The sequence below is a fragment of the Phocoena phocoena genome, chromosome 3, assembly GCF_963924675.1.
Source record: "Phocoena phocoena chromosome 3, mPhoPho1.1, whole genome shotgun sequence".
Classification (NCBI taxonomy): Eukaryota; Metazoa; Chordata; class Mammalia; order Artiodactyla; family Phocoenidae; genus Phocoena; species Phocoena phocoena.
Window position 1 is genome coordinate 127,065,006 of NC_089221.1, and position 21,864 is coordinate 127,086,869.

The 21,864-nt window shown below is 55.9% G+C and overlaps 1 protein-coding gene and 1 non-coding gene across 2 annotated transcripts; both read left to right on the forward strand.

Annotated features, from left to right (window-relative positions):
* Positions 1 to 1,370: 1,370 nt before the first annotated feature.
* SLC6A7 (solute carrier family 6 member 7) lies at positions 1,371 to 21,747 on the forward strand. Its single transcript, XM_065873321.1, has 14 exons — positions 1,371 to 1,555; positions 6,256 to 6,439; positions 8,138 to 8,269; positions 8,405 to 8,639; positions 10,296 to 10,434; positions 11,971 to 12,105; positions 13,018 to 13,121; positions 13,244 to 13,368; positions 14,036 to 14,148; positions 14,491 to 14,622; positions 15,114 to 15,213; positions 15,389 to 15,489; positions 16,037 to 16,204; positions 19,949 to 21,747. Exons 1-14 carry the CDS (start codon positions 1,523 to 1,525, stop codon positions 20,156 to 20,158), a joined length of 1,911 nt encoding a protein of 636 aa, XP_065729393.1. The 5' UTR covers positions 1,371 to 1,522; the 3' UTR covers positions 20,159 to 21,747.
* LOC136121781 (U1 spliceosomal RNA) lies at positions 17,954 to 18,114 on the forward strand. Its single transcript, XR_010655792.1, has one exon. It is a non-coding gene; the product is annotated as a U1 spliceosomal RNA (small nuclear RNA).
* Positions 21,748 to 21,864: the final 117 nt, after the last annotated feature.

The window sequence follows — 21,864 nt, forward strand, 5'->3', positions numbered from 1 at the left end:
CTGGGGAGGAGAGGTGGACCTGGGGAGGAGAGGTGGGCCTGGGACCCAGCCAGGCCCTTTATCCAAGCCTGTGCTCTGATTTAGAGCCTTCCTGCCTCCTGCTCCAGGGATGGGAGGGGCAGCAGACACTTGATCTCATTCTCCCCAAAGGCCTCCCCATGTTGGCTGCTGGTAGGGCAATGCTATGAGTGTCTGAACTGGGACACTTTTGAGAGTGAAAGGAGCATGATTTGTAATGTATATGCTGGGCCCACTAGCAAATACTCGTTCAGCTCCACAAACCAACGCATATGATCACTCTAGCTAATAATTCCCCATCCTAGCTGCGGGCGGGCTCACTGTACCCTTACAACACTCTGAGAGGTTAGCCAGGCCCCAGTTGGCGGATGGCCCACTTTACAGACAGGAAACCGTTAACATTCCCAAGGTCATACTGCGGGTGGACAGGATCTAAGTCACAAACCATCACGACCATACAGTGGCACTTGCCCTGTCCCTCCTTCTCACCCCAAATTCCCTGTTTCACTTTCATCCCTAGGAAACAGGCCTGTTCAGCACCACTACTGGCCCGGAAGGTCCATGAGGCCTGACTCTGTCACTAGTGTCACTCGCTAGCACTGTGACCTTGAGTGAGTGACTCAACCTCTCTGTGCTTTGGTTTCCTCTTCTGTAAAACAGGGATAATAACATCGTCTCCAGGTCACTGCGCTGAGAAAAATAAGACCTAGCCCAGGATCTGGCACACTTTAGGTGCTCAGTAAGTATTGGTAGATTGGATGATTTAATAAATATCTGACTATCAGCTGTTCATTTGTTGGCAAGAGTGGACAACACACAGTGGGTCCATAAATGTGAACTGAGCTCCTGTGATGCGCCAGGCTCTGCGCTAAATGTTTTCTATGCACAATCTTCCTGGATTCCTCACATCCTTATAAGGGACGTAAGATTCTTGTCCCCATTTTCTAGACAGAGAATGGCCGCACAGGGAGTTTAAGTAACGTGGGCAGGGTCACAGAACAAAGAGGAGGTACAGAGATGCTGGAACCCAAGGCAGGGCTGTTACTGTCCATGTGCATGGCCTGCCTCCCTCATTGCCCAGCTAGGGAAACGGAGGCCCAGAGAGGGCAGGTTACTTGCCCAAGGTCACGCAGGGGACGGTGGCGGAGGCCTGCAGACCTCTGAGGGTTTCCGTTGCGGACCCCCCTCCCCACGCGCTCGGGCCCCTCCAATCGGCAGCTCTGCGTGCGGGGGCGCGCATCCCCCTGCTGTCAGTCAGTCAGCCCGTCTGTCTACGCGGACGCAGCGGTGCACCCCTCCCCAGCCTAGGGCGCTGCGCAGGGAGAGGCAGCGCCCGGCAGCCCACGGACGGCAGCGCCTGCGCCCGCGGCTCCCCAGCCGGTGCGCGGGAGTCGCGGAGGCCAGGGCGCGGCAGCCGGCCGGCGGCGAGATCTCTTGCTCCCTCGCTCGCTCTCTGCGCTCAGGAAAAGCCCAGCCGGGAAGCCCCAGAGACCCGCCCTCCAAGATGAAGAAGCTCCAGGGAGCTCACCTCAGCAAGGTAGGGCACGAGGGCAGGGGCGCACCTGAGGGAGGGGTGCGGAGGCCCGCCCCCTCTCGAGCCCCCTGGGAGGGTGGGAGAGGGCACCTGCAACCGGCTCAGGGCTCCGGAGGAGGCAGGCAGGGCTGGATTGCAGGGAGGGGAGGGGTCACAGCCTGCACGGGGTGGAGAGTGGCCTTCCCCTTCTGGGGGTCCGAATGCGGTGTGATGGGGCCTGGGGTTCACTGGGCCAGGTCCTGCGAACAGGTGTCTCAAGCCACAGGGGGCACGAGGTAGGGGTGCCAGGGCCAGGCACCCGCCCCTCCCCAGTACCCGGGTCCAGTTCCCCCAGGGGCTGATTTGGGGGGGTGGGAGATGTTAGAATAGCTGAGACAGCCTTGGGCAGGACTGGTCGGGGGTGGGGGCTTGGAGCAGGTCCTCACCTGTGCACTCCGCGCTGAAGCAGCCTCCGTGAGCCAGCAGCTGCGCCCAGGTTTCCTACCAGTGCTCCTGCCCTGCAGTGCCCACCTCCTGCTTCCTCCCCACCCCCTTCATTCTCCTGACAGCTTTGGCTTCCCTGATAAGACCCCAGGCTGCCCCTCAGCAGGGCAAGAGGGAGGCAAAGGCAAGCAGGGAGGAAATGGGAGACCCAAGGGCTGTGGAGGTGGGGTAGAAGCTGTCATGAGAGAGAAAGCCAAGTCTATGTGTTCCTGGAGCCCTGGGCCCAGACCTCAGCCCCGCCCCACCTTGTCCTGTGGGATTGGACCTGCCAGCCAAGTCACATGTATGTGGGGAGGGAGAGTCTCAGGGGAAGTTTTCTAGCTTTTAGCTTAAGAGTACCAGTCTTAGCCAAGGAGTCAGAATGCCTGGGTACTGTTTCTACAGATGCCGCTTACCCTGTGACTTGGGGCAAGTCTGTTTTCTAGCCTGGACCATCACTGGTCCATCCCCAGTGTGCGGCACCAAAGCAGGCCCCACAGTCCTGGGGGGTGGATACGGTGAACTCCCAGCTGCTGGTGTGGTGGACGGTCCCCTCTCCCGCCAGACCCACCGCCACCATACACTCGTTCAAGCCCTCTGCCCTTGGGCAGCTGAGCGTGGAACCACTGTGATAAGTGGGTCCTTTTTGTTTCCTGACATAAGTGACTTGCTGGGGTCATTTGTGGGTCCTTTGGGTCTTCTTGAGTCCAGCCCCTGTTCTCTTCCATCCTACTCTCTCCTCCTCCCTCTCTCTTCTCACAAGAGCCCCCGCCCCTCACTGGCACAGGGCCACTCATTATGTAAATAGCCATGTTGTATGAAGCCTGATCTCAAGTAATCCTCCAACAATCCTGGGCCCTAGGTCTTATTATCCCCAATTTATAGACAAGGAAACTGAGGGGTGCAGGTTACTGCTTTCCTGAAGGTGGGCTGAGCCACCTAGGGCCAGCAGGGCAGGGGTGGGACCCCTGGCCTCAGTGTCCCCTCCCTTGGTCTCCAGGAGAAGGGGGTCGGGGAGTGAGGAGGTGCCAGCTACGGCAGCATTATTCAGAGATGAGCACGGGACTGAGGGTCAGGGATCTGAGTCCTGGCTTTGCTCTGCCCTTAACTTGCTGTTTGACCTTGGGCTCGCCCCTTCTCCTCTGAAACTCACTTTCCTAATCTGTACAATAATGAAGTCAGACTCCAGAGTCCTACTGTCTCTCTCATCCTGAAGGAGGTATGAAAGTCTTGGCTTGGGAAGTCGTACCTCTCCCAGCCCTGACACTGCTGGTGACCTACCTCTGCTGGCCCCTAAAAGAGGGGGTGTGGTCTGGCAAACTCAGATGTGTGTTCCCTGTGTGACTCTGGGTGGAGAGTGGGGGGATCAGGGGTGGGAGCCTCACACCCAGGCAGAAGTGTGAAGCAACTCATCCAGCTTCCAACCCTGCCCCATTGATCTTGTTGCTTCTCTCGGTCTCTCAGTTAGTTCTGTCCTCTCTGTGCCAGCCTCCTGGGATTTACCGCGTGGTGGGGTTGGAGGCTCCACGTGGGCTTTGGACTGGCTCAGCTTTGGAGGACCCCATCCCCTGTTCCTGGAACAGGAGCAGTCTTCCCTCTGATTGGGGGAGGAGGGGACGGAAGAGCTGGCAGCATCCTGCTCTTGGCACTCTTGTCACCATGGAAACAGAGAGCCGGGACTGCTCTGTGAACATAGAAAGGGCAGCAACTTCTCAGGAGGGATCAGAGGAACCTCATTATCAGGGCCTCCTGCCAGCTGGCCTGAGGGGAGGGGTCACAGGGTGACAGGTCTGCCTCCCCACCCAACACTAGGGGCCAGTGTCAAGTGGCTGCTACCCCATCCCTCTTGGAGTTCACCTGGGAGGGAGTTCACCTGGGAGAGGGCAGATGCTCACCCGGCTGGAGAGGAAGACTTGGGGAAAGGGGCATCAGAGGTAAGGGGTGGGTTTCATACAGGTCTAGGAGCCGCTGCTATCCTCACCCCAGCATGTTTGAGATCGCAGCCAGAGAACCACCAGCAACATATTTCAACCCTTGGAGCCCAGTTACTTGAAAAGCGGCTTTTTCATGCTCTTCATCATTGTCAGCATCACCCATAATCATGCCAGGCTGCCCCCATCACCACTGCCCCTCTGGCCAATAGCCAGCCTCAGGCAGGATCACCACCATGGTTGTCACTATCACTGAGCGCCCAATGCTGTTACCACATTTCTGCCACCTGAGCCCGTTGCCCTAACCATGTCATTGCAGCCAGGCACCTCCAGTCCTGTGACACTTGGACTCTCCTTTCACCATCCTCATCCCAGCAATGCTCATATGATGAGTCCCCAGCAAGGTTTCCTCTGTCACCTGATTTGTGTGTAGACACCTACTTGGGCTGGTGCCAGGAAGGCCAATTTTAGGGGATAAAGCAAATTGGGTAGTAGCTATTTGCTGAGTCCCTGTGCTGGGATCTGATCTGGTCCTCGACCACTGTGGTGAAGTCTCCTTGATGAATCTTGCCTCACAGATCATCAGAGCCAGAAGACTATTAGCTAAAGATTATCTAGACTTGCATTTCTGCCAAGTATATCCTGACATGCTAGCTCCTTGAGACCCTTTTCTTAAGTAGAATTGGAGAATACTCTCTGTTCTAGTCCCTACTTGGAGAGTCACAGTGCATATTGGTCCATTAAAGGATCTGACAAGTCCTGCAGCAAAGCAACCTGTTTTACCTTGTGATAACCCAGCTTTCCCCAAACTTTTAAATTCAAGAATCCTTTGTTCCACCCAACATCTACAAACATTTCAAGTGATGTGTTTTTGGAATTAGTGATCTATCCAATCCCCTCAGTATCCATATGGGGAAACCAAGGCTCAAAAGAGTCTTTCCTGAAGTTGCACAGTGAATTGGCACAGACCTGGGATGAGAATCGTGGTCTCCTGACGCCCAGTCCAGTGGAATCACTGTTTCCCCACAGTTGTTCCTCAGCAGGAAACAGGAGGGTCCTTTCTCCTCTCTGAAAACCATGAACATTATTTGATAACGGGCCTCTTTGCAGCTCCGTCCTCCTCTGCCACGGGGCATGGCTTTCAGAGGCAAGCAGAAAAGGTGTAGCTGCCCCTTTCTCCTGCCCCATTCCTGGAGTCACTTCTGGGAACTGCTGTCTGAATTTTAGATAGTCATCCTGGTAACTTTGGGCTTCCTTCCCGGCCCTAAGCCTGGACAGCTCATGGACACACTAACTCATCTCTCCAGCCAGGGTTCCAAGCACCTGGAGGAAGGCCTCCATCGCCCAGCCCCAGCCTGAAGGGAGAATGCCCAGTGGACTTCCGGGCCCTCCTTAAACCACAGGAGGGGATTTTAGGGACAGCTGGTTGCCATTCCCCTCTGTGCGTGCATCTTTCCTCCAGAGACAGGAAGATTACAACTTTCTGAGGCAGACTGGGGCTTCAGTAGCTTCTTCCTGCTTGTGAGCTAAAATTCACAGTCCTCAGAAGGCCTTCTTGAGCCACACAGCATAAATCTAAGCCCAGGGGAGCCCACATTCTCTCCATGCCCCGTCCTTTCTATGCTAAGGGGCCCCACTTCTTCCTCTTGTCCTCCTGTAACTGCCTTTCCTGAATACACTCCAATCTGGGCAGCTGCACATGCTCCAAACTGCCACTGTCTTTCTTAAAACATGGTGCCCAGAACGGAGTAGCAGAACTCCAGCACTGGCTGGTTGAAGACCTGGGCTTCGGCATCAGGAAGCTCTGGGCTGGAAGCCTAGTTCTCCCACTAGCCAGCCTTGCAAAAACTGTGGGTGTGTCATCATACCTCTTTGAGCCTCAGTTTCCCTCAGATGAGTACTTAGCTCACAGAGTTGTTCTGGGAATGAAATCAGGTAATGTGAGTGAAATGTTTAGTGCAGCGAGTGCGTGGTAAGTGCTCACACGTGGTAACTGTTCTTAAGATCGTCATCGTCGTCGTCATCAAAATAGGACCGTCCCTTCATTGGACCTCTGTGTTAGCCAAACTAAGATCAAGGTGGCTTTCTTAGTGCCTGAGCCACCCTGCTAGTCTCAAAAGTTTGTAGTCCCCTGAAACCCCAAGGAGCTCCTGCCTATTAACCTGTCAGCCCAGGTGAGAGCGGTTGATTATCTGAACCAATAGAGTTCTTGGCACTTAGCCCTGTTTGATTCCATATTCTTATTTGGGGGGTTCCAGTTCAACCTGGCCTCACCTTCTCCCTCACCCCTTTGGTCTCTCTTACTGGCAGCCCATCACCCCAGACCTGCTGATGACCCCCAGTGACCAGGGCAATGTAGACCTGGATGTGGACTTTGCCGCAGACCGGGGGAACTGGACAGGCAAGCTGGACTTCCTGCTGTCCTGCATCGGCTACTGTGTAGGCCTGGGGAACGTCTGGCGTTTCCCCTATCGAGCCTACACCAACGGAGGAGGTATGGGCCTGATGCCTGCATGAGGGGCATCTAGTCCAATGGGCCAAGGCTCAGGGTGCAGTGAGGTGTTAAGTGGCCTTGGCCACTGTCTCCTATGTGACCTTGGGCTGAATTAGTTGAAAGCGTTGACCTGGGGCTGGAAGGGGGAGCTCACCCTGCCGTGTCCCTTTTCCTCTCCCAGTCCCCTCCTTCCTGTCTCATCCCCAGCATGGATACACACTCGGTTCTCTTGACAAGCCCTGGCGCTTCCTGGGCCGTGAGTGACGGGCAGAGGGGGCTGCCTCTACTTCGTGATAAAGGGCTGTGTGTGCCTGTCAGTGATCACTGTGCTCTCAGTCTTCTCCCCAACCCTCCTCTCCCACCTCACCTCCTCCGGAACCTCGCTCCCTCAGTCATTCCTGCTCCTGAATCTTCAATCTAGCCTCCTCTCTTGTTCCTTCCATTCATGCTGCAAACCCAGCATCTCTTCCATCTTAAACAAATTCTCCGTCCCTGCCTCTCCATCAAGTGGCTGTTCTAAGTCTCATTAACAATAGCTGGGGTTAGCACTCACCATCGGCCAGGCCCCAGACTCAGTGCTCTCCAGGCCTGTCTCATTTAACCCTGATGACAACCACCTGGGTGGGCACCGTCTTGATGAGGCCGCAGTGCTTGGAGAGGCCAAGTTCCTTGCCCAAGGTCACACGATGGGGATCCAACAGTCCACCCCAGGGCTATCGTCTCCAGAGCCAATGTGCTCCCACCAGCACTGTGTCTCCTCCCAACTCTACCAAACTCCTTAAAGAAGCGCATATTGGCAGAGAGACAGAAATCCAAGTAGAACTAGATGAAGCAAGGACGAGATGAATTGGGATGACTGGGAAGTGTGGGACGAGTGCTGACCTCCAAAGCTCCAGGAACACAGGGATGTCCATAGCTGTCTCTGTCCTCCCTCTCCCTGGTTCTGATGCTTCTTCCCTCTCTGTGTGCTGACCTCCTTTTTCCCTGGACCAGGCTTCCTCCTTACAGGTGGGTCGGGGGTGGCCACAGACAGCTCTGGAATGACTTCCTTCCCAGCACTGCTCTCTCTGAATGAATCTGTATAGAATTGCAGGGAAGGTATCTAATTGTCCTGCCTTGGGATATGTGCCCAGGAAGGGGTGGGCAGGGGTTGGCTGGTGTAACTGGCATCACTTCCAGAGCCATATGGTGGTGGGCAGTCCTGTAAAGGAGCTGCCTGCTGATATGAGAAGAAAAGGGGAAGGGATGCTGGGCACACGGGACCACAGGAGGCAGCCACAAGCATCTGAGGTGGTGCTGGGGAGAGGGGAGGGGCAGTAGACTGGAGCCATGTTCTACAGGGTGTCGATTTCTGTACTGAGGGGTTTGTACTTCCTCTGGTGGGGAATGCACTTATTCATTCACTCATTTGTTCATTCATTCACTCAATGTCTGCTCTGAACCCAGTCCTGGCCTGGGCGCTGGGGCTACAGAGGTGAGTAAATCCCGCCCCCCCCAACTCCCCCCCACCCCGACCCCTTGGCCCTCAGTGATCTCCTGGCATAAGAGAAGACAGTCTTGCAGTGCCCAGCCCTAATCCACGTGAGAAGTGGTGGTGTCTGCCAGTCAGGGGAGGGGTGGGGTGGGGCGGGGCTACAGCTGGGCTTTAGGGGGAGCCCAGCCCCAGACCCTCCCCACCCTCCCTTCTCCTCCTCGCAGGCGCCTTCCTTGTGCCCTACTTCCTCATGCTGGCCATCTGCGGCATCCCCCTCTTCTTCCTCGAGCTCTCTCTGGGCCAGTTCTCCAGCCTGGGACCCCTGGCTGTCTGGAAAATCAGCCCCCTCTTCAAAGGTGAGGCTTCAGTGGGGTGCTCTGAGCCTGAGGGAGGCGGGGAGGTTCCCGCCACAACCTGTAGGCAGAGAGGGAGGTGAAACCCAGAAAGGGGATGGCTTCCTTGGCCTGAAGGCTGCCCGCTCCCCCGCCCAGGTGCCGGTGCGGCCATGCTGCTCATCGTGGGCCTGGTGGCCATCTACTACAACATGATCATCGCCTACGTCCTCTTCTACCTCTTCGCCTCCCTCACCAGCAACCTGCCCTGGGAGCACTGTGGCAACTGGTGGAACACAGACCTCTGCCTCGAGCACAGAGGCTCCAAGGACGGCAACGGGGCCCTGCCCCTCAACCTCACCAGCACCGTCAGCCCCAGCGAGGAGTACTGGAGGTCAGGCCCCCGCCGGCCCAGCAACGGTCAGGGAGGGACAGAAGGCATCAGTGTGCCCGTGTCCCCAGGGGGCTCAGCATATGCACCTCAAAGGCCAAGCTCAGGTGCTCGTGTTAGGTGGACTCTGGGTTCTAATCCCAGCTCTTCACCTGGCCAGCTGTGTGACCGTGAACAATTTCTTTTGCTTTATCTTGGAAGTGGGTGTGCTAATAGTATTGGAAGGTTACTGTGAGGATTCGAGGAAAGAAAGCTTATAAGTAGTGCTGCCCAGCCTGGTGGATTGTGAGTGCCCAGTAAGTGCTAGCTGATGGTAATGATGCCGATGGTAACAGTAATCGTCAACTTTTGGAGCCTCAGTTTCCTCCTCTGCTCAAGGGGGTAATAAGAGTCCCTGCTTCATAGGATGGTATCAGTCAGCCACTCACTCATTCGTTCTTTCAATCTGTATTTATTGAGTACCGACTGTACTAGTGGGTAAGGCACTTAGCAGAGGCCATGATCATACAGGACCATCTCAGGTTAGCCTAACAGGAGAAAGAAGACTGTAGGAGAGAGTAAGGGGTTGCTATGCGAATTATGCAGGTAAAACCCTTAACACAGTGCCAGGCACATTGCAAGCCCCTGTGAATGGTGGGTATCGAAAGGGCATCGCTGTCCATTAGCCTGTCCCAAAGTCCCACTTTATAGCTGAGAAAACAAGGCCCAGAGGCTTGCTCAGTACCTACTGGCAGAGGCAGTACTGGAACCAAGGCCTCCTGATCCGTGATCTTGTTCTGGAACATTCCAGAGTAGCCTTGTTCCTAGGTAAGGACCATTGGTTAACCAGAGGACACAGACCAGATACCCCCAACCCTTTACCTAGTAGCAAAAGGCTACTCTTAGGAATCTTCCCCCAAATGAGCTGCATGTCTTGAAATGTTTTAATCTCCAACCCACACATATTACACGGTCCATCCGTTTATCCACTTAAAGTCCATCCAAAGTGTCTGCACCTGCTGAGGAGTATGTCTGACCAGTGGGGGAGGGCTTGGGTCTGCAGCTAAAAGCCAAAGAACATGACATGGTCACTGGCAACTGCCAGGGGTCTCCATGGCAACGCCATGGCCCACTGCATCAGTTGGGGGGAGCAGGCAGGAAGCCGATTGGCACTCTCACAGGGCTGAAGGGAGCTGAGTGAGTGGAGGGACTTTACAGAGGGGATCCACATGGAAAGGTGAGGCACCAGCAGGAGGGACAGCCATATCACCCCCGAGGCAAGGAGGCAGTGTTCCCGGAACCGGGGGAAATTTGAAGCCTTGGAGGAAGGGCTGCCCAACAAAAGCTGTGCTATAGCAGAAGGCAGTCACAGCCAGACCCTCTGATGGTGTGCGTGCATGTATGCGTGTACATATGTGTGTGTAAATACCCCAACCCATCATCCAGTCTCCTGCTGTTGCCTCCCATTAGCCAGGCCCAGATGGAAATTGAAGAGGAAAGCAGCCTGCGTGATGGGGTCTGTAGAGGCCCACCTCGTGGCTGCTGAGCTGGTCAGAGAAGGATGGAGAGGAATCAAATAGAAAAAAGCCAGGATAGTCTCGCAGGCTGGCCACAGCTTTACTCAATGTCTGTGGAACGTGGCAGGGTCACCAGAGGACATTCAGACCTTGTCTCCCACAGCCGCTACGTCCTCCACATCCAAGGCAGCCGGGGCATCGGAAGTCCTGGGCAGATCCGCTGGAACCTCTGCCTTTGCCTGCTGCTTGCCTGGGTCATCGTGTTCCTCTGTATCCTCAAGGGTGTGAAGTCCTCGGGCAAGGTGAAGCTGGGAGGCCCCGGAGGCTTCAGAGGCTGGGAAGGGTGAGGTCTTCCTGAGGAGGCAGGGTGTGGACTGAGCCTGAGAGGATGGATGGACTTCAACTGGGAATAGGGGGAGGGAGAGTGCATTGAGGCTGGGGGAGGGAGGCACTGCCTGAAGAAAGATGTGGGGGTGAGCCTGGATGGTGGCTAGGCTGGCTCGCTAGACTAGAAACACGCCGAGAGCGGGACCTACCTGTTATTCAAGCTTCTTTCCTAACCTAGTGCTTGGCGCTTTGAAGAACCTCAGCAAGTGTTCACTGAGTGCTTGGAGGGTGGGTATGAGTGACGGCTCTTTGAAATGCAAGCACTAGAACACCCAGTTGTCACACCAAATTGGAAAGTCTAGAGGGTCTGCTTCAGGCATGGCTGGATCTAGAGGTTCAGTTGGAGTTATCAGGAATGTCGTTCTCTTGGTGTCTCAGCAGTACTTTCCTCCAGATTGGCTTCCTTCTCAGGCTACGTTTTTCATGAGGTTGCCCCTAGCAGCTCTACGCTTACATCTTACCTGCTAAGTATTCTCCCTTGTCCCAAGTTTCAAAAATCCTAGAATTGAGTCTCACTGGATACATAGGTCTGATACCCATCCCTGAACCAGTCACCGTGGGCAGGAGGGTGGAGTGCTCAGCTTGGCTGGGGCTGGGAATGGAGTCAGCGCCAGGTGGGAAAGTCAGGCGACTGTTATCTGAAGAAGGCCAGCTAGATGCTGGGAAGACAAAGCCGCAGACGCCCGTTTTAGGTTATGAAGGGAAGGAAGGGCCATAAAGCTGTTTCAGAAGGACTTGGAAACCTTCTGAGTGTTTACTCAATCATTTATAAATTAGAACTTGTCCCTCTGCAAAGGGCTGGGAGACGTTGTCCACGAGGAAGAGAACCACTAAAAAAAAGATTAGAAAGACAGTGTAGAGACCATTAGAAAGCCAGGAGAGGTCATCGTGGTGCAAGCCAAGGCAGCGAGGGGCTTGAGACTTGATGGTGTTTGCTGAGGGCAAGGCTGGAGGTTTGGGAACAGGCACAGACGGGGCAGAGGGGAGTTTGGGCATGTCCAACGTCTGATGACCACGCAGGCTGGGTTTGCAGGGGGCCTGGACCAGGGTACAGTGGAGCTGGAGAGAGTGGATGGTTGGGAACAGCCTTGGAAAGCAGTGATGTGTGGAGGGAGTGAGGGAAGGAGAGAGAGCATGGTGACTGCTCCCAGCTTAGGCTGCATAGATGAGTTAGTAAGATGGGGATTTCTTTTTTTTTGCGGTACGCGGGCCTCTCACTGCTGTGGCCTCTCCCGTTGTGGAGCACAGGCTCCGGACGCGCAGGCTCAGCGGCCATGGCTCACGGGCCCAGCTGCTCCGCGGCATGTGGGATCTTCCCAGACTGGGGCACGAACCCGCGTCCCCTGCATCGGCAGGCGGACTCTCAACCACCGCGCCACCAGGGAAGCCCAGATGGGGATTTCTGAGAGGAGCAAAGGAAAGAGAAGGTCAACCCCCTTACTGTCTCTCAGGTGGTGTATTTCACGGCCACGTTCCCCTACCTCATCCTGCTCATGTTGCTGGTCCGTGGAGTCACCCTCCCAGGGGCCTGGAAGGGCATCCAGTTCTATCTCACCCCTCAGTTCCACCACCTGTTGTCTTCCAAGGTGAGGCCCTCAAAGCCTGCATGCAGAGGGAAGAGTCAGGCTGGGGAGAGGAAAGAGGGCTCCCTGGGAAAAGAGGGGGTGGGGGGAAGAATCTTCCACATGGTGAGCCCCGTGTACCAGGCGCTGTACTTGGCACTTTCCTTGATTATTATTCACAGTCCTATGCAGTAGGCATTATTCTCTCATTTTACAGATGAAGAAGCTGAGGCGCAAAAGTGTTGGTGATAAGCTTAAGGTCACATGACTAGGGAGTGGCAGAGTTGGGATTTCCACCCTGATCTGTCTGACTCCAAACCCCAAGGAGGGCATTGTGATAATAATGGAAACAGCAATGGTACTGACACCTAACGTTTCTTATGTGTTGATGGATGACTGTGCCTGACCCTGCCCCAGCACTTTGCATGTATGTAGTTACAGAATCCTTACCACCACCCTATGAGGGAGGTACTGTTCCTATCCCCTCAGTACAGACGAGGGTCCTGAGGCCTGGAGAGGTGATGTGGCCCGGCCAGGTTACACAGATAAAAAATGGTAGAGCTGGGATTCAAATTCAGGTCCCTCCAACTCTAGGGAGGAAGTAAAGGGGTTACAGGGGCTTATTGTCAGTATGCATCTACTGAAAATTTACACGAGGCGCTACTTCCTTCAAAAGCGGACCAAGCTTAGAGAGTATCTCCTAGATCCTGGATGGGGAAACTGAGGCCCAGAGAGGGGAAGGGATTTGCCCAGGTCCTGCAGTGTAAGTGTTGGAGCAGGGCTTGCTTCCTGCCGGTGTCACTCGTGAGCCAGGCTCTTCACCACAGCATCCCTGGACCTGTCGACTGGCTCTTGCCCCACCTCCTTCCTCCTCTGGACACCATGGTGTGCCAGCCCCTTCTCTCTGCCCTCCATCTGCTTCCTTGCCTGCCACAGGTGTGGATCGAAGCTGCTCTTCAGATCTTCTACTCCCTGGGTGTGGGCTTCGGGGGGCTCCTCACCTTTGCGTCCTACAACACGTTTCACCAGAACATCTATAGGTCAGGGCTGCCTCCCAGATCCCAGGGGCTGGAGTGGGGAGGAGCGTGGCTGGCTGGGGAGGGCCTCGTGGGTGAAGGCGTGGCCCGCTCACCCTGGCCTGTGCGTGGACTTCTCCCGGCAGAGACACCTTCATCGTCACCCTGGGCAACGCCATCACCAGCATCCTGGCTGGCTTTGCCATCTTCTCCGTGCTGGGCTACATGTCTCAGGAGCTGGGTGTGCCTGTGGACCAAGTAGCCAAAGCAGGTGAGCAGGCTGCCCAGCCCTGGTGGGTGGAGGGTGTGTCGGGGACAGCCGGGCTGGGCAAGTTAACATACACGTGGCCCAGCGAGGTTGTGGATGGGTATGTCGTGTGCGTGTGTGTGCACACAAATGAATGTGTCTTAGCTGCTCTCTGGGTAACCTAGAGCAAAGGGATGAATGTACAAATGAGTGTTTGTCAACCTGTGTCTGGAGATAAGTGACTTTCTGTAGGAGGTTGTCTCGTCTTGCTGCATCTTAGGAACCTGCCTTGCTTGTCCAGATGAGTCACAACCTGTGTGCAGATGGCTGTGCAAGCTGAGGGTTTGGATGATGTGGATCAGTGTCTTGTGCCAGTGGGAGTGTCTGAGTATGTGTGTTCATGGAACTGTTTGTGCACATAAGTGTATTCAAATGAGGCTTTCCATTGGGTCTTGTGTTTTCTCGTGTACTCATTATTAATTCATTTATTTTATCAACCTGTGTTTATGGAGCACCGACAGTGTGCTGGCCTGTATCCTAAAAATTAAGGAAGTGTTGGAAGTGAGTGTACGTCTCTGGGTCTGGCTGAACCAAGTGTGCCCAAGTGGGTGTGAGCGACCACGTGCATCTGAGTACGTATGTGGGACCCCCGCGTTCCCCAGACTGCTGACGCCGTGTACCCTTGGCCCAGGCCCTGGCCTGGCCTTTGTCGTCTATCCACAGGCCATGACCATGCTGCCTCTATCGCCCTTCTGGTCCTTCCTCTTCTTCTTTATGCTGCTGACTCTTGGCTTGGACAGCCAGGTGAGCTGCTCCACGCCAGCAGGTGCACCTTGTAGTGTACGTCTGTGTCTCTCTGCGTGTGTATCTGTGTGTGATGTGTGTATCTATATGTGTGTCTGTGCGTGTGTGAGATGTATGACTGTGTATCTGTGTATGTCTTCATGTATTGTGTCTGTGTGTATGGCATGTGTGTGATGTGGATCTGTGTGATGTGTCTGTGTATATCTATGTGTGTACCTGTGTGTGTATGTGTGGTGTGTGTGTATCTTTGCCTGTGGGATGTGTATCTGTGTGTGTGTGTTTGTATGTGTGTGGGGGGGAAAGAATTCTGACCCCCCCCATTCTCCCCCCCCCCCCCCCCAGTTTGCCTTCCTGGAGACCATCGTGACAGCTGTTACAGATGAGTTCCCGTATTACCTGCGGCCCAAGAAGGCTGTGTTCTCAGGGCTCATCTGTGTGGCCATGTACCTGATGGGGCTGGTCCTCACCACGGATGTGAGTGGCGCTGCGGGGTGGGCGGGCAGCTGGTGGGCGAGGCTGGGGCAGACACCTGCGGCACTGTCTGTGGCCAGGCCAAGCACTCCCCGAACTACCTGCTTCTTCCTCCTTGGGAGGAACCTAGTCCGCCCCAGGCCCTCTCTCCCAGGGGCAGCTTGGCCTGTGACCCAGAGTCCTGACTTTGGAGTCTGAAAGACCTGGGTTCAAGCCTCGCTCCTGCATTTGCTAAGCGACCTCAGGACAAGTGGTTTCACCCCCCTGAGGCTGTTTTCCCACTGATAAAATGGGGTCTACATCTAGGCTTGTTGTGAGACTCAAATCAGATGATGTGTATAAAGGGCTCGGTAGGCAGACCGCAGTCACGCTGTCATCGTCTTGCCCTCCCTGCCGGTCTGGCTGCTTCCTGCTCACTTCCTGCCTGGGGAAGGGGTGGCATCAGGGAGAGAGGCTGGGATAAGGGGACCCCAGAGCTGCGACTTGTGTTCCAGGGGGGCATGTACTGGCTGGTCCTTCTGGACGACTACAGCGCCAGCTTCGGGCTAATGGTGGCGGTGATCACCACGTGCCTCGCTGTCACCCGGGTGTATGGTGAGCGGGGCCATGGGAGGTGGAGTCAGGCTCCCCACCGTGGGAGAGCGGGAGTCTGCACTGGGTTCCTGGTCCCGAGGGCCAGGGTTTCCAGTGGGGGCAGCTGGAGTGGAGGAGGGGCTGCTGGCGCCTGTGGGGCTGCGGCTGGGACCGTGCTCCTCCCTCCCCTGTGCAGGCATCCAGAGCTTCTGCCGGGATATCCACATGATGCTGGGCTTCAAGCCGGGCCTCTACTTCAGGGCCTGCTGGCTGTTCCTGTCCCCGGCCACGCTCCTGGTAACCGGGGGTGGGAGGGAGGGCTGCTGGCTGGGGACTCAGGGCTCAGAGCAGGGCCCCTCTGGGCGTTCAGTCTGGTAGGACTGCCCTGGCCCATAGTGGACCTCTGTCAGGGCTGAGAGGTGGGGCGGGCACCGGGATCCTGGTCTACTCCCCTCCCCCTTGATGCCCCCAGCTTTTGTAGCTGTGCTGAGGCCGGTCCTGCGTTCGGTTGGCAAAATGAGCGGGGCTTTCTCAGGCCTCAGAGCCTTAAGGCTGGGGTCAGAGCAGCTCAGGGGTAGCCCGTCTCAGGAATTAGGGCGCCTCAGAGCTGGGCTGTCTCAGGTCTTGGCGTTGGGTCAGCTTGGGGCAGGGCTGTCTGAGGACTTGCAAAGGCTCTAAAGATGGACCATCTAGGTTCTGGTACAGCTTAGGACTGGGCTGTCTCAGAAACTGGGTGGTTCTGGGCTGAGCTATCTCAGGCTTTAAGGTAGCTCAGACCTGGGCTATCCCAAGCCCTGGGCCATGCCCGAGGCCCACTTTGATGCTGGGAGCCCCCCACCTGCAGGCCCTGCTGGTGTATAGCATCGTCAAGTACCAGCCCTCAGAATATGGCAGCTACCGCTTCCCAGCCTGGGCGGAGCTGCTGGGCATCCTGATGGGCCTGCTGTCCTGCCTCATGATCCCAGCCGGCATGCTGGTGGCTGTGCTTCGAGAGGAGGGCTCGCTCTGGGAGGTGAGTCTGCCCCGCCCCTGCCTGCTCCCAGCCCCCTGACCTGTGGCCCTGCCCTGGGCCCAACCTCCAGAAGAGAAAACGTCTGCTCCAACACCTTTTCCAGAGCCTGCAGGATTCTTTGAACTGGGAAGAGCATATTTTTCTAACCAATAGCCTGGGCTATGAATCAGCTCAGATCTGCTTGGTCTGTGGCAGGCTCTGGGGCCAGAGTCCTATCCTGTGGCCCCTCCCACCACCTGGGGCCCCTGGCAGGGGAGGGGCACAGACCACGGATACTGGCCACTGCCCACGTGTCTTGGGGGAACCTGAAAGGACAAGGGTCTTATCCAAGGTCCATGGTGAGTTGGGCAGGGGTCAGGACTTGAACTCAGGTTGCTAGCTTCGCTGTGGAACTCAGGGTCAGAGGCAACACTGAAGGACCCCAGGGGTGGGCTGTCACCCTCCTCCGGTGACGGGGAGCCCTGCCCATGGCCAGGCTTTGTGGAGAGACCCAGAAAGCATACAGAGTGCAAGCTGTTTGGTATGGGATTCTGCAGGCTCGGAAGAGGGGAATAGGGGCCCTTTGTGGGCCAGTGGACATGCTGGGATGCTGTGCAGCTGCTGGAGATCCCGCCCCTCTCTGGGCCTCAAGTGCCCTCTGCACACTGAGCCCTCCACTTCGTTTTTTTTTAAATTTTTTAATCTAATTTTATTTATTTTTTATAGAGCAGGTTCTTATTAGTTATCTATTTCATACCTATTAGTGTATATACGTCAATCCCAATCTCCCAATTCATCCCACTACCACCCCCCCCCCGCCCCCCACTTTCCCTCCTTGGTGTCCATACGTTTGTTCTCTACGTCCCTGTCTGAGCCCTCCACTTCTGAGGCCGTGGGTGTGGAGTCCTCTGGTGGCAAGAGGCTGTCATAGTGAGTGGAGCTGAGTGAGCCTGCTAGGGCTCAGAGACAGCCTTGACACACACACACACACACACACACACCATCAGAGGAGCCACTAGTACTGCTTCATGAGAGCTAATTGTTAAATATTCAGGAATACGCTGAGCCAGTTGTTAAACCATTGAGAGCTTGAAATTGACAAGTGTGGGGATAATTACAACAGTGAGATTGGCTACAAATCAGGGCTCCTGTGCCCCTCCCCCCCCCCCAGCCTGCTAACCAGCTCACTACCGCCCACCCCCCTACCTCATGTACCACCACTGCTCCTTGGCTGTCCCTTGCCCCATCTTCCAGCTTCTGGAGGGAGGCTCAGAGCCCTTCCCTGGCAGAAGTGGGCTGTGGTCACACTGCGCAGATCACAGGGGAGTCCTGGAGTCCAGCCACTGCTCTGCCTCCAACTGCTGTATGACTTGGAGGCAAACCCCTTTCCTTTTCTGAACCTCAGGAGCCCCACCTGTGCTGCTACAGGAAAATTGTCTCCTTGTTGAGAGCCAGGGTGTCTGCGAAGGGAAGGAGGAGGGCTCCAGCTCCCGGGAAGCTCATGGTTCCCAAGCCTTGCTTTGCCTCCCTCCTGTCCTGCTGCCACCGCCGCCCACAGCCAGGCGGAGGGGACAGGTTGTTGGGGGATCGGAGAGCCCCGCAGAGGAGTCATTGCCCCACTCAGGGGTGCCACCTTCAGAGACCAAGCTTCCCAGCACTGACCCACTGGGATCGGAATCCAGGGTCTGCCACTTGCCAGCTTTGTGACCCTAAGCAAGTGAACGCACCTCTCTGAACCTTGCTTTCTCAGTCCTTAAAATTAGGATAGTAATCCTTACCTGTCGGGAGATACCGTGATCACAAAGGTGGTTCTGCAGCGTACGGCTCATCCATTGCACTCCGGATGTGCTGATCCCTGCGATTTCCCCAAACGTGGGAAACTCTACTGCAGAATTTGTAGCAGTGGGGGACTGCGTTCGCGCTTTCCCCTAAAAAAAAAAAAAAAAAAAAAGAGTATAGTGATAACTGCCCATACGGTTGCTGTGAGAAGAAAAAAAGCTCATCAATGAAGTCAGTACTGTGACAGGCAGAAAAGCAGGGTATTTTTCAAGTTCAGGATGGGGTCAAGACTGCCTGGGTTCAAATGCCACACCACCGCTTCCCACCGGTGTGACCTTGGCCAACTTAACTAATGTCTCTGAACCGTACTTTCAGACAGTATGTGTGTGTGTGGGGGGGGTGGTGGAGGTAATAATAATACTCCTCTCATAGGGATAGTGTAAGGATTAAATAAGCCCATACTCAGCACAGAGCTGGGACCCCGGTGAGTGCTCAGTTCTAAGCTGGGAGGTTCTCACCTCAAAATCAGGGGTGATTTTGCCCTCAGGGGACCCTTGGCAATGTCTGGAGACATTTTTGATTGTCCTGAGAGGGTGGGATTGGAGGGGGAATGCTACTGGCATCTAGAGGTCAGCGATCCTGCTACACAGGGTTCAATGTGCAGAACACCTCCTAGGCCACAATGTCAGTGGTGCTCTCAGGTGGAGAAACCTTGGTCTAGGCACTAGTGTGCAGCTGGAAACAAATCTAAGTCCTTAAACTCAGGGAGTTTGTATTTTAGTGCGGGAGACGGACAATAAACAAACAAACACGTGAAGGCAGTGGTAAGTGCAATACTTAAAAACAAAACAAAACCTAACGAAACCAGAGTACAGGAATAGAGAGTGAGGGAGGACGGTGTTCTGGCCAGGGTGACCAGGGGAGACCTCTCTGAGGAGGTGACAGAGACCTGACGAAATCGCCAAGGTGATTGGTTTAGATGTCTAAGGGGAGAGCATTCCAGGCAGAAGGACAGTCAGTGCAAAGGCCCTGAGGCAGGAGGGGCCGGCACATTTGAGGTCAGCGAGACTGGATCAGAGGAGGTGGAGAGAGAGTGGCGGGAACCAAGATCACGAAGGTAGACAGGGGTCAGGACGTGGCGGCCATGAGAGCACTTTGGATTTCATTCCAAGTGAGATGACAAGCCTTTGGCAGGTTCCTGAGTGGTGGGGTAACATTACTGTCAATGCATTTTAATGGGCATCACTGTGCTTTGAGTATAGAGCTGTGCTAGGCCCCACGCTAAGGGCATGGCACATATTATCTCCCTTGGAATCTACACCCAGTAGGCTCCACTTAATGTTGGTTGTCTCCCTTCATTGAAGAGTCTGGGGCTCTTCTCCCTGGCAGGGCAGGCAGAGGGCTTTGGGAATTTGGTCTGAGGAAGACAGAACCCTAGAATGTCCAGGCTTAGTCATTACCTTAGCTCCCTCCTTCCATGGAAACTGGAGCTTGGAGAGGGAAAGGTCAGACGTCTGAGTCAGACTGACCATGGCCACTCTGTCTCCATCTTCCCAGTGCATGGCTCTCTCCCCAAAGCTCCCAGCTCTTCAGGACTCTGCATTTAGGGGAGGGACCCAGAGTGGACTCCTGGACCGCCTGCCATGTAACCATAACAACAGCCACCATTTACTGGGCCTTACTCTGTTCCCAGCACCCTGCTCAGCAGCGCCTTCCTAACCACCCTTTGAAGGCATTATGATTCCCAAGTTACAGACGCTGGAAGCAGAGCTTAAATTCCACGCCCAAAGGCCACCCAACCTGTGAGTGGCAGGGCAGAATTCTCCCCAGGCATGCGACTCACTCCCTTGGGGAAGTGACAGCGCCCCCGCCCTTTCCCCGGGTTGTTGCACAGACTAATCCAGGTGACGCGGCAAGTGTTTTGCCGGTGACCCCGGAAGCAGTCCCTGAGCCCTGGTTCTCAGCCCTGTGGTTGCTCTGCTGCAGCGGCTCCAGCAGGCCAGCCGGCCAGCCCCAGATTGGGGCCCGTCACTGGAGGAGAACCGGACAGGCATGTACGTGGCCACGCTGGCCGGGAGCCAGTCCCCCAAGCCACTGATGGTGCACACGCGCAAGTACGGGGGCGTCACCAGCTTCGAGAACACAGCCATCGAGGTGGACCGAGAGATTGCCGAGGAGGAGGAATCCATGATGTGAGATGGGAAGCAGGCAGACAGGAGGCCCTGCCGGCCCCCAAGGGCTGCCACGCACCCTCTGGGGTTCTGAGAGGCCTGAGGCTGCGGGAGGTTGCCATGGTGATGCCGGTCCCCAGACCAAGTCCCTTTTTGTGGCCTCTGCCTCTCCTAAAACCTCTGTCTACTCCCAACACACACGCACACGCACACGCACACACTCAAGGCTGAAAATGAGCCAGCTCGGCCCTTACTTCACAGATGGACAGACTGAGGCCCAAGGTCACACGACAGAAGGGACTGGACCCCAGGCCTCCTGACCGGCCAGCTCCCTTTCTCATGGGGCAGCCGGCACCACCCTCTCATCTCTGTTCAGGGCCCAGTCCCTTCTCTTCTCTTGGGGAGCCTGCCCCATACACTTCAACGAATCAGAATCTTGAGCTGGGCAAGGACACTCAGGTTGTCTCGAGGCCCATGAGGCCCCGGGCATCAAGGGTTATCAAGTCAAGTGGGAGAAAGATCCCTGTGGGTTCACGTGTGCAGGCCATGTTTCCTGAAGGAGGTGGGACCTGAGGGCCCTGGAGGATGGGCAAGTTTGGAGAGAGAGAGAGGAAGAGGACGGCAGGGTGGGGAGGGCCTCTGGCCAAGGCGTTGATCCAGCCAAGGTGTGGGGGTCAGAATATAGCCCCCTTCTCCTCCCCTGGGGCCAGGAGGTGGCCTGGGGAGAGACCAAGGGTGAGTGAGCGAGGAGAGCAGGAGAGTGGTGGGAGAAGCAGGTGTTACCAGGTTACAACGGGATTCAAGTGGGAATGCAGATTTTTGGAGAGGGTGAGCCAGGGATGTGGGCGGGCAGGGGATTTGCAGGATCATGTGCTTTAGATAGGATATCCTTCTGGCTCAGTGTGCAAGGTGGAATAGAGGGGATAGGGTAGAGGTGGGAAGCCTGCAGAGGACAGACCAGAGGGGCTAGTGCCTAAGCTTGGGTATTAGGAGGGTGGAGGGAGGGAAAGAAGGACCCCAGAGCTTCCCTCTCTGGACCCCATGCCCTCTAGTGTGGGGAGCCCTGGGCATGATTAGAACCGGGGAAGGGAGGGAGGTGCCTGACCTGCACTGTGGAGGTGGGAACGAGGGGTCATAGTCAGGACCCAGGGCCCCTCTCTTCCCTTCTCCCTTGTCCTGGCGGCCCTCACTGTTTCCTCTAGCTCCAGGCACTGCTGGCCTTGGCTGTGGACGAACAGGCCACTAAGAGCCTCGGGAGGTGGTCCACACATATGGCTGTCTGGTCCCAGTGCTGTCAACTCTGCTTCAGCACGTGGGTCCCTGGGCATGGACACCCGAGTGGAGGCAGGGAGCAGAGGGCGGGCGACACCCCAGGCCTGTAGCCAGAGACCTTGGCATCTTCAATCCCCAGGCTTGGGAGGGGCTGCCCTGGGGTCCCTCCTTCCCTGAGAGATGAGGGTGGGGTGGGAAAACGCCTGATCAGGTCCCTTGCACATGGCATCTTCCAGTGGGGCAGGGTGGCCTGGTGCAGCTGTGCCAACCCCTGTGCCCTCTCTGCTGGTGTTTCCCCAACCCATCTGTGTTCTGTTAATAAACACCAATGAAGTCATCTTCCTTATCCTGTCTCCTTACTGCTGAGAGCCACGAGGTGGGAAGCACAGAACTTTCTGGTTCCCATCAGACAGATAAGGGAACTGAGGCTCAGCTGCCTCCTTTCCTGGCCCACCTGGC

Coding starts and splice junctions, on each gene's coding strand:
- SLC6A7 (XM_065873321.1), top strand. CDS start 1,523: ATGAAGAAGCTCCAGGGAGCTCACCTCAGCAAG. Junction 14,623..15,113: donor GGCTGGTCCTCACCACGGAT/GTGAGTGGCGCT, acceptor CTTGTGTTCCAG/GGGGGCATGTACTGGCTGGT. Junction 15,214..15,388: donor CGCTGTCACCCGGGTGTATG/GTGAGCGGGGCC, acceptor TCCCCTGTGCAG/GCATCCAGAGCTTCTGCCGG.